The sequence below is a fragment of the Saccostrea echinata genome, unplaced genomic scaffold (assembly GCF_033153115.1).
Source record: "Saccostrea echinata isolate AGI-Se365-2 ecotype Australia unplaced genomic scaffold, CSIRO_AGI_Sech_v1 ptg000009l, whole genome shotgun sequence".
Lineage (NCBI taxonomy): Eukaryota > Metazoa > Mollusca > Bivalvia > Ostreida > Ostreidae > Saccostrea > Saccostrea echinata.
Window position 1 is genome coordinate 42,785,237 of NW_026889758.1, and position 11,903 is coordinate 42,797,139.

Genomic DNA, 11,903 nt, shown 5'->3' on the forward strand with positions numbered 1-11,903 from the left:
GGAGTCAATCTAGTTACAGATACAATATTTAAGAGCTTTGAAGATGACATTGCTCCTTTTTGGGGGATTGTAAAGCCTGGATCTTACAAAGATTATCTGAAATGCGGAAATATTCTATCTTTTGTGTTACATGAATTTGAAGATAAAAAAGGAAAGCGCGCTCATGATCAAATCACATATATTTTTATTTTAAAACTATATTTATAAAATGTATGTACATGTATATAATTCTACTTACTAGTATTAATAAGAAGTACGTCTCTGAAACGGTATACTGTTAAAAATTTAATTATAAATATAATTATTCTAAATACATATATATGGATTTCCATAATTTACAGGCTTTCATTCCATCTAGCGTAATTCAGATTATGACCGTTCTTTTTGGCACGCCATCTAGCGTCAATTCAGTTATCGACTGATTGTTTTGCATCTGTGATCATTCTTTTTGCAACGCAGTCCGTTGACTTTGCAATCGAGTCTATTGATTTAATTTCAAGCGGTTTGTTCTGTATTTCATTTTTTTTTCAAAATTAATTGTTTGCTTTGCACGCATTAACGTCTTCTTTACCCTTTCCGCTGTCCATATATAAGGAAAATGAATGTGGAATGTAAATATTGCATAGGGAAACTACCAGCTATTTAGACTAACTCTAAACACATATTGATAATTAAAGTTTATTTTGTTTTCAAATTGAAGAAATTCCATACCATATTAGAATACAGGGAACTTTTTTTTCATTTGCTAGAGATCTAGAAGTTTTAATAATTCTCATGTGTGAGATTTTCTTCATTCAGCAATATGAGATAAATTCTCTCTATTTTTTTTAAACTCTTTGTATATCGAATAAATTGACTATCTTTCAAATTTTGAATAAAATTCAACAACATTCAAAGAAAGCCTTTCTTTTTTAACCTTTATTTTTGAATTTTAAAAAACCCTAACTTGGAACCTAAACGAAAAACCTTAACTTGGAATTTGGACAGTTATCTTTGTCTTTAATTCTAAACTTCTCGTTTGATGTTTGATTCTTAACTAACACTAGCTAGTTCTATTTTAGTAAAGTTGGAATGATGAAAATGAACATCAGACAAAACCTGCAGAAGAGCATACGAAATAGGATATATAGCCAACCCTGTTTGAACACGTCATAAAGAAAGAAGATGACCGAACAAGGCGAGTAAAATACCTCTTTTCCGACAAATAAGAAAGTGAAAAATTAAATTTAAATAAATTATTCGTTTATGAAATATCATACAGACACCAAAGGGAGAGGCAAAAGAATCAATGCCTTTTATTTAAACACATATTTTCCATAAGAATGGGTCTTTACATTTTTTTTATTTGAAAGATTATACTCAAAGTACCGACATACGTAAAAATATACATTCTTAAGTTAACAAAAACATAGAGTTAAGACCCACTAGACCTTAAAATCACACTTTATGACACAACATTCATACCTTTCCGAGAAATATTTGAAGTCTATTTACTCAAGGGTCAAATCACAAACATGATTTTAATGCCGAAATATTTGGTATGAGCGGTATTGCGTATGGGTTAGCGTGTTAGTCTCGAAGGAAAAATCAATTTTTCCTTCGAGACTAACACGCTAACCCATACGACCATATGACATAATGATTCAGGATTTTTATTATTTTGGTTCGAACCCCAAGAATACCGTTTTAAATCACAGAAGGATTTTTGCCGAAAGAATTTGCCTCAGAAGAGTTTTGATCGTCGTAAGTTAATACCTTACAAATGATAAGAACTTTACTCTGAATACTAAAGTCACAAACTGAAATGACTTTTATACATTTAAAGCTAAAGGCATTTTGCACCCCTTGTTCGCCCGTCTCCTTTAAGACTTTTCTGCACTGGCACTTTAACGTAAACGCCGATGTAGTCCAGGACCAGTACATATCCATCTGTTTATTTTACGTTACGCACAAGACAAAGTTGACATTTTGTTGCTGTTTTTATTTTAATTCTATAGAAAACTAATACTGATCAATATCAAAATAACATTTCGTACACAGTATGGACTTGAATTCAATTAATGCGACCTATATACTTAGACATGTACATTATCTCAGTCGTATCCGTACCAAGTATACATGATTACTTTTCATCTAAAAAGTAATAGAAACAAGATGCCCATGGGCCACAACGCTCAACTGAATCATTTTTGCCCTGCTGTTCTTCAGCAGCAGATTTTTCCCCTATGTATGCCTATGTAAACCTTTGACCTCCTGTCGTGGCCCCACCTTATCCCAAGGAACCATGAAATGAACAGACTTTCAATCGACACTACTTTTGGATGTTTACATATCATGGCTTTGCTGTTCTTGAGAAGAAGTTGACAGATCTTTCATATATATATTCACATGTGAAACTTTGATCGCCTATTGTGGCCCAACCCCACCCTGGGGACCATGATTTAAACAAACTTGAATTTACGTATGGCCATTTTATTTCAATAAACTTGAATCCTTTTCAGTCAAGGATGCTTTATGGTAAGCTTGCTTGAAATTGGTCCAGTGTTTCTGGAGATGAAGTGAAAAGTTAACATGCAGACGGATGGACCTATAAACCAAGACATGCACATGTTCTCAGTCATACCCTCACTTAGTATACTTTTTAACTAGAAGAGATTCGTTTTTAAATTCAAATAGAAAAGTATCCTTTATTCAATTAAAAAACAAGAATTGATGTACTATGATCATTTCATTTAATTTTTTTAATGATTATTTCAGCTATTCTTACTATACATGAATAGATTCCGTAGACTTTCTGTGACATACTTCAATACTTTGAGTATCCTCTTTCTTACAAGCTAAAAGTCCACATTATCGTCTTTAAATCATTAATTTTTGGCAAGCAGACATTTCATATATAACTTCACTAGTTATGATTTTAAAATTCAACAGAATGAATAACGTGAAAATTAATGTATAAAGTAATGTATAAAAAATCAGTTTATTAACATTGTCAATATCTGTCGTTCCATTCGGGTCTCTCTGCTATCGGAATCGGTGCTTTCTCCCGTCTTAGTCCTGATGCGCCTTTCTGTAATTCAAATAAAGAGAGAAACTTTTTAAATCAAACTTCGTTTTATTAATTTCATAGTCTTTCACAATTAATTTATTAAAATATGTAGAGAAGAAAACTTAAAAAATCCCACGTTTCCTTTTTTTAAGTAAAAATAACTGAAACTCATTTTATTCCGCAAAGCTTTTGAAGTACAGTGTAGTTTTCTATCTCACATACGAAATCCTTGAAAAGGTAAAAACACTTTTCTATTATATAACCCATCATACGAATTGAAGCATATTCTATATTTCAGTAAAATGTGTACAGATCACAAAATTGTCAAACAATTTAGTGCAATTGTATCCTCTTTCTATATGTTACTAATACATTCATACAAACATAACATAGACAAGAAACAGTCTTGCTGTAAATGCAACCTCGCCTTAACCAAAGAAAATGCCGGTGCAATAAAAAAAGGCCAATTTCATTAAATGGCGTAAACCTGTTTTTGCATAAAACCAATCACCATAAAATTTTACTTTGACTGACTGTACATGCGAAAATCACGTAAACATTTTGATAGTGTCAATTGAATAAGATTCCATGTAGACATTCCGTACGTCCAGGGAAACATCTAGAAGATAGATAGTTAAAATGTTTTTGTTAAGCAATTGATCTGAAAATATTAAGATAGGACTGTTGTATTTCGTATTTCTAAAACTGTGAACGACATTTCTTATTACAGACTGTCGTTGATATACATGAATGTAAAAACCCAAGGCACAATTTTTACAAAAAAAAAAAATAATTTGATGTACCGGTATACATGCATACAAGATTTTTAATGTGTACATGCTTGAGTAATTGAGAATTTCTGTTAAAAATCTTGTATGCATGTATACATCAAAGTTAAACAAAATTTCAAAATCCGTTTCCATTCAAAAAAATTTAATCTGATCACGGCGTGTTTACATATATAGATAAAGCCAATCAATAACAACTGGGTCTGCACTCATTGTTGAAAGCTATTGTAAACATGTCACATTCTGTAAAATATTTATATGGGATTCCGATGAGGGCTTTAAATTGTTGTTCTAGCATTGGTACTGGTTTAACTTTTAAACTTATTATGTGTGTGTATTTACACTGATATTTTTTATAATCCATTAACACAAAAGGAAATTTAACAGTTATGTTCAAGATGACTAATATGAAGTTCGTGTTGACAAGTTACAAACCTTAATAATAGCAAAGACAAAGTCTATTTGAATAAATCCCTTTTATGTTCCCAGTAAAATATTTCAACAAAATTAAAACTTTAATTAAGATATAAGTGAATTAGTCACGAGACCTTAATAATAAATTGATAAGAATGAATAATTTTAGCTTATTCTTACCTAAATTATCATCATGTGATTTTTATAATTTTCATTCTAATTCAGAATTTGTTAATTAATTAAATCTCATTCAAATCAAACAGATTGATACCTTTGTAGAAGATGCTGATTTCTGAACACTAGTCCGGGAAACTCCAGACCCAGTCCTTTCCTTCCTGCTAACTAAATCCCCCGAAGTTGCCCCTCCTGGTTTTCTCGCACCAGGACGACTAGATACTGTCACCTGCGCCGCTCGTCTGTTTAACTTTGCACTATATATTGCAGAGGCCACACGTGGGTTTTGTTCATTGTCCGTTTTTATCGGAGGTAAAGGATCTTTTTTCTGCAACTCCATTCCTCCTAAGGCTTTTGCTGTTGAGGCGCGACCCTCTTTAGATGCTCCTGGAACAACAACGATCATTTGATTCAGTATTGCTTGATCCGCAGCATCTAAAGTATGGCCTTCCTCTCGCCTTCGCAATATTTCTTTAAGTTTTCTATTGATATTGTACGCTTCCTGTAACAAAACGTCAGTGTCCTCGTCTGTCAAATCAACATTTTCTAACATTTTCGTAATTTCTTCCGGATTGGCCAAGTTAAAGTTGTACAATTGATTAGGTGAAAGCCCATTGCTTCTTGCAGAATCCACAGCCGCAAGCTCTTCCAGAGTTTTCTCTGTTGTGTTTGAGTTTACAGTACATTCTGTTCCCTCTAAAACGATACCAGACTCCGGTGACAAGCCTCGACTGTGTGTTGGACTCTCATCATCCATCATAAGTCTTTTTTTCACCAACAAGGTAGTTCCCTCATTGTCTCATTTTTAACGCTTAGCCAAAGGCAACGATGTACCTAACGGTGCCAAGAGCGTCATTCGAAACGGAAGTTTTTATTTTTATTTCGCCGCCTGGTGGTAATGGCGAGAAATCATACAAACATGAACGTATTCGTAAAGGATTAAATTGTAATAAAAGATATTATTAAACTCTATTCTTACTGTAACAGGAAAACTTTCTTGGAATTAATGGAATAAACATTGAATACGTTTGATATTCTTTATTTTTCTACGATAAATCTTGAATTGATTTTGATGCGAATAGATTTTTGTAAGAACTAGCAAAGATAAGGAGCAGAATTAGAGGAAATTCTAAAGAGAGATAGCGTGGGGTAGGAGGAGTAGCTGAAACAATATAAATATGGAGACAAAAGGAACATTCATCGTGCTGCTAGCATCTATCCTTAGTGTTCCTATGGCGTATTTTGTTAACATGATTCCGGGAATTGACAAAAACCCCGCTCCAATATTCATAATAGGTTTATTGTGCCTTCTGGTTGCCTTTCTCATTCCAGCCATTGCAAAATTCAAACAGTTTGTCCAAAATGACGATCCCCTTTACTATGGTATTTGCTTGTGATACTATAAACTAAACGGTCAATGCGAAAAATATTTTGAGGATGTATAATCTAAATGCATATATCCTGGTTCTTTGAATATTTGAACACAAGTTTCGTTTGTTGCTCACTGATTATCAGTTGATATTGTTATTATTTTGTTTTAGCTATGAGCATATTGACATTTGCTGCAGTAATTGATCTCACCATTGCTCTGGAGAATGACAACATTGTGCACAGTGTTATGGCGTTCTATTTTGTAAGCGGCGAGCCTTATCTGAAAAGTGGACATGGTTCAGGCATCAATTATCATGATGGGATCCTTCATTTTGCTTGTTACATAATTATTTTGCTTGCTATTGACAACAGGTATGTAAAAAAAATCCTAATACTATATTCACTAGAAAAGTGTCCTAATTCATCCTCCTATCAACTTGAATGTACTAGTCTAATAATTTGATTTGTATGTTTTTTCCATATCTTATCACGTTTATGTATGCTAGATTAATAGGGATTCAATAGCTCATTTGACTAGAATACTAGCTGTTACTTAAATTATTAAATACCCTGGGTTTAAGTCATGGGCAGGACTTTGTTTTGATGAATGATAATTTTTTTATACTTAATTATAAGGCATTGAACTGTTGAACAGGTACATCACTTTAATGGTCTTATGGAGTCCATAATAAACATGATAAATTTAACTTGTGTATATTGTCTGCAAGCTAAAGTCATCAAGCAAAGTCAGAAATATAAGTTTAAGCTGTATTCACGATTGTTTTCTGACTATGATTTTTGTCCCCTACTTAGTAATATATTTATCAATTGTGCTAACTGAAAAAAAAAATCACTAATTAGAAAATTATAAGTAGGTCATAAACTTGATAATATACATACTGTCATTTTTAAATGTGTTTCAGCTTTTTTTTTAAAGTTAAAAACTAATTTATTTTTAAAATAATCCCATATAATTTGATGTCAACATTTGTTTTAGGATTTTAAACATGGTTTTTAATTAAATTCACTACTTTCTTTTCTGGCTGTGACCAAGTATGAATGAAATTCCTGACCTCCCATATACTGTATATACTCACCTATAAGTCAGTATTTTGGGAGTTAAACTTTGGTCCAAAACTCTTTATCCGACTTATACTCAAGTTATAAAATTATTGGTATTTTAGTGGGTCAATCCATCTAATTTTAGCTTTAAAAATACAACCGACTTATAGGCGAGTATATACTGCAGTTCACAAGACCAGTAACTTTTCAGCACAGCTGACACAATATTTTCTGTAATTATTTTGAAAATCTGGACTTGTTATTAAAGGTTAAGTAGATTTTTCAAAAGTTTCATACTCCCTCCAGCCCCCCCTTTTTTTTTAATAAGTTGCATGTGTAAAGTAAGTGAATAAAGTGTTTGTCCATGGCATCAGATTCATTCAGTTTGACAAAATAAACACAATGATACTTATGAGTAGACATAATTTTTAAAAAAAATTATTTTCAGGAAAAATTACAGAGAAGTGGGCTTGTACTGGGGTGGATCCATAGTCAATAGTCTAATTGTATTGATGCTAGGTGGAGCTGTAGGTAAGGCAATATATATTTATGATATTATAGATATTGTCTGAAAATGTGTTTCTTTTTAATATGTCCCCACTGATGCTCCTACTGTTCAATGAGTAATATGATTATTGTTTCTTGGTATATAAGAAACTGCCTTGATGTGTGTTATAAATTGTTTTGTTGTACCTTATAGGGAAACATGGAGCAAGATGGTCAATGTTGTTGAATGTTATATACATGGTGGTTCCTATTTGGATTACTAAGAAAGTTTTAGATAAACCACCCAATATAAAGGTAACAATTGTATTGGAATGAATGTATATCTGGAGGAAAGTGTTGCTTGTTATACTTTTTGAGTTGTGTATTTGTCAGTGAAATCAATAAAGTCTTGACAATATTGAATGCATGGAAATGGATAGTTGCATACTTGTAATTCTTCATTCATCATCAAAACTGGAGAAATATTAAATAAGAAAAAAATTGATATGAGTTATATAGTCTGAACTAGACTTACATGTCATTTCATGACTTTTAGTTTTATAGAATTTACAAGCTAAGACTGTAAGTAATATACTTATAATTTTTGCAGGAAAAATCTGCCAATGAAAACCTCCTGAAGAGACCATTTGACATTGTAACCATTGTATTATTGCTGTCAACTATGTTTATCTACATTTTTAAAGGGCTGGTTAGTCTTTCAAAAGTCTGTATTTTCATTTTGATGGAGCTAGCATTTGATTTTTGTGCACTTTAACTTCAAGTATGTATTAAGTATTAAGTATTTTTCATCTTGAAAACAATACAATATATCCTATTTGAAAGTCACTTATATTTTATTATAGGCTGCACTAGGGTGTAATTCAGAAGTCACACAATCTTTTGTGAATAATTCTGAACCTTATCTTGGAGACCCAATAGCCTTCCCAAAACTTCAGGTTTGCCTTTTGAAATATACTATTAAAAATGTATGTAATGAAGTATATCTTGTCATACACATATTATAGGAAACATTTTTTTTATACAGATGATGACCTACTTGTTTTACTGTGTCCCATTTTGTGCATTTGCCAGTTACTCTTTAATTCATGCTCCGGCAAAGCAGTGGTTCCTTGACTGGCTTTTCATCTATGCTGGTGCAGTGTTAAATGTAAGATAACCACTTTCCAACAAAGAATTTAACTTGCATTTGTAAAAGTTGTAAAAGACAAATATATTTAAAGGATAAATCATTTTAAGTTGAGGACATTTATATTATCATTATTAAATTTTTCAAAGTAAGTGTTTTTTAAACATTACTTATTTGTATAGGGCCAGATACCATACATGTTTGCTTCACTCCACCATCTGACACCCAGCAAGTATCGTGTTCCAAAGACCTCTGAGGCACAGCTACAGTTCTGGACACAGAACCTCTTCCTCCTTATTGTTCCTCAGATTCTTCTTGTCCATTACTACTTTACCAACAGCAAAGAAGGAAAGCGGGAGAGCAGGGGTACTAGCCAATCACCAGCAAAGAAATCCGCAAGTAGAGCCAGAGGGGTGAACACTGGCTACAATCTCAGGAACAGGATCGTTCAGAACAGTGAATAGTACTAACTACACTCCTGGAATTTGGACCTTTTTTTCTGTTGGTCATAGACCAGAAGCACATTTGCAATAGCGTAGCGTCCATGTGTTTATTTGTGTGTAAACAATTTTTCAAAATGCTAATTCTCCTATAGTTTTGGTCAAAATCAATGTAACATTTTTAGCTGTAAAATTTCAATTCCAAGGATTACCTCTTCCTTTATAATAATTACAATTAAAGCAGTAGAGCTCCAGCATCATCACAGACTTCTGTTTTCCCCCACTTTAGTGTTTTTCATGTCAGACAATCAAAAAAAAAATTTTGTTGGATACCAAATATGAAGAGAGACCCCCAGTTGTTCTTTTATTAACAATGGAAAGCAAATTTTCTTAACCTTGTCATTGTGTTGTTATTAATGTCCAAAACTTTATATTAAGGTATACTTTACTGAAGAAATACGAAAGTTCATTGTGATATGTTTGTACATGATTAAATAGTAACAGACATTACTACTACATGTACCTGTATCTTTTATAGGATTTTATATGAAGATTTGAATCACATATTTTGATTAGGCTGTTTATATAAACTTTTCTTGTACATTTTTGTTAGTATAGGGCAAATAGGGTGTTTTTGCTGTTAAATGCAGTGACCATTTGTTTTACTAAAACTATTATTTTAATACAAACATACAGATTTAGAATTTAATGGTATTTATATACATTTTAGATACTTAAATTTTAGCCAGTATTTCCATTGCATATGTATTAATGACATTTACCAGATGCATATATATGTTCCTGTAGTTCTGTGAAAGTTTTAATATTGTAATTTTACCATGTGAAAACCAGAATTAGTATAAATATTAATAATTTGCTGAATTTCAGCCTTTTATAGCATTGCATATCCAAGTTGATGTGTTCTATTTTTTATACATAAACTTTTTTCTTTTGCTCAAATTCAATTATCATAAGATATTTACAGATTTAATTGCCATGTCATTGTGCATAATGCATATCTATATTTTCAGTCCCCAGTTTAAGACAATCTTAAAGAATGGATGTACTGTCTGTTTGTCTTTATTGAGTCAAGTTTTTACAATGTTTTCTCACACTTTGAGATTACAGGTTGATACTTGTGTTATTATTTTTTTTTAGCTAAAATTAGACTTAAATAACTTAGATTGATGGAAGAAATGTCTTTGTTTAAAGTTTTAGCATGGAGGTCTGGTTTAAATTCTCAGTTTTTTAAAGTTTTCGTGAAGATGTCCTGATACATGTATGTAAGGTTTACTTTCAGAAAAAAAAGATATAAGTTAAGGCATTGAATAAGATTCACAATACAATGTATTTAAAATGTTTATAAACAATGTAATTGCTGAAGATAGATATTTTCAGTGAATACCAATGATTACTAATTTTTGTAGATCTTTTTTCTTAATTATCCATTCAAACAGTCCTGAATCACCTTTGGATTAAATTACCTTTTATCATATGTTTTCATGAATAACCATTATATATAGGCCTACAGTAAAACTTGTTTGTATGCCAAAATTTTGCCTGTGGCATTGAGAACATTTAGTTCCTTTCTGTAAATTTATTGTTGAAATGTTGTCGAATTCAGAATGTTTTCTACTTCTGATATGACAAATTTCTATGGAATTGGTGGTGCCCAGATTAGACAAGTTTTACTGTGTGTATGAAGCTCAATTTAGTTTTATTTAAATTAACTGAATGTCCAATCCATGGGGAATTCACTGTACGTATTTATTAAACTCGACATCAAATGTAAAAAGTAGTCCATTTTACACAATAGTACATATACCGGGTATATCTGGGGTATATTAAATACACATGTAGTTTTTATATTTAATATACTTGCATGTCTTAAATACATGTATCTTAGCTAGTAAATTTTAAAGATAATAAGTAGTTCTTGAAAGTGCTGTAATGGTACATTTTACAGATGTATTCCTACAGTGAAAAATATATATATATTTTATATTAACTCTAGTTGTTTTGTATTGAAATTCATGCACATCTGGCAGTGGGCATTTTGCCATGAACTGAATTTTGAAGTTAACAAATATTCTTGTATTTAAGGTATGGACAATTAGGTTGCTTAATGCAATTTACATGTATTCATAAACTGTATACAAAATTATATACAATTGAAAAGGTAAAGTACTAGCATCCTTGAATAACTTGAATGAAAAAGTTTCCATATTTTAATAATCTGAGTATATATGCATTTATTTTCACATAGTTATGGCTAATGTCCAATAGTCTTTGTACAACTGCTTTAAAATATGAGAATTGAACATACAAGTACTGGGCTGTGTTCAAGATTTAAGTGGAAACAAAGCTCTATGTAAAAATATACGATCTTGAACGATATGCTAGCCTAGCCATAGCTAACGTTATTTCATACAGTGTGTTCTCTAACCTATCTGCTAGGCCTTGAATGCAAGCCTTGTAAAATGTAGAACAGTTGTGAAAAACGTTGGAATAGTATTTACAAGAGGCCGATGAGCGTTAAATGTTACCTCAGTGTAACTGGGTTTCTTATCCACAATGTTGTTCCTTTTATCTTGTGAAATTTGAGAATCCATAGGATGCACATATTTTCAACAAACGAAAAAGTTAAAACAAATTGAGTGTCACATTTTGAAAATGAGCTGTTGAGAAAAATTATATTTGTTATTCTATATAATCTTTACAATCAGTGCTTTAGGAAGTAGTATAAAAAAAATTAACGGGATGAATCCGTAACATCAGTTACTAGAGATACGGAAATTATTTTTTCAGACGTGGGTTATTTCTGTATTCCTTTTTAATAGTGACTTTGTTACAAGTAATCACGTTTATTTGTTCAGACACATTGCATAATAGTAATTTCTATATTGCTTTTAAAAATAATAATGAAAGACTATATTTCGATTCACAGAATGTAGAATCTATGCTTTTTTAAT

The 11,903-nt window shown here is 31.5% G+C and overlaps 2 protein-coding genes across 2 annotated transcripts; one reads left to right on the top strand and one right to left on the bottom strand.

Annotated features, from left to right (window-relative positions):
• Nucleotides 1-2,638: 2,638 nt before the first annotated feature.
• Nucleotides 2,639-5,230, bottom strand: LOC133183755 (uncharacterized). The gene is made up of 2 exons (XM_061318664.1): nucleotides 4,523-5,230; nucleotides 2,639-3,070 (listed from the first exon to the last, which is right to left on the bottom strand). The coding sequence occupies exons 1-2, from the start codon at nucleotides 5,183-5,185 to the stop codon at nucleotides 2,993-2,995; spliced, it is 741 nt and encodes a 246-aa protein (XP_061174648.1). The 5' UTR covers nucleotides 5,186-5,230; the 3' UTR covers nucleotides 2,639-2,992.
• Nucleotides 5,231-5,546: 316 nt separating this feature from the next.
• LOC133183756 (transmembrane 6 superfamily member 2-like) lies at nucleotides 5,547-9,839 on the top strand. Its single transcript, XM_061318665.1, has 8 exons — nucleotides 5,547-5,808; nucleotides 5,967-6,168; nucleotides 7,307-7,389; nucleotides 7,559-7,659; nucleotides 7,955-8,053; nucleotides 8,208-8,300; nucleotides 8,390-8,512; nucleotides 8,674-9,839. The coding sequence occupies exons 1-8, from the start codon at nucleotides 5,604-5,606 to the stop codon at nucleotides 8,953-8,955; spliced, it is 1,188 nt and encodes a 395-aa protein (XP_061174649.1). The 5' UTR covers nucleotides 5,547-5,603; the 3' UTR covers nucleotides 8,956-9,839.
• The last annotated feature ends 2,064 nt before the right edge of the window (nucleotides 9,840-11,903 follow it).

Coding starts and splice junctions, on each gene's coding strand:
- LOC133183755 (XM_061318664.1), bottom strand. CDS start 5,185: ATGATGGATGATGAGAGTCCAACACACAGTCGAGGCTTGTCACCGGAG. Junction 3,071..4,522: donor AATCAGCATCTTCTACAAAG/GTATCAATCTGT, acceptor TTTGAATTACAG/AAAGGCGCATCAGGACTAAG.
- LOC133183756 (XM_061318665.1), top strand. CDS start 5,604: ATGGAGACAAAAGGAACATTCATCGTGCTGCTAGCATCTATCCTTAGT. Junction 6,169..7,306: donor TTGCTTGCTATTGACAACAG/GTATGTAAAAAA, acceptor AATTATTTTCAG/GAAAAATTACAGAGAAGTGG. Junction 7,660..7,954: donor ATAAACCACCCAATATAAAG/GTAACAATTGTA, acceptor TAATTTTTGCAG/GAAAAATCTGCCAATGAAAA.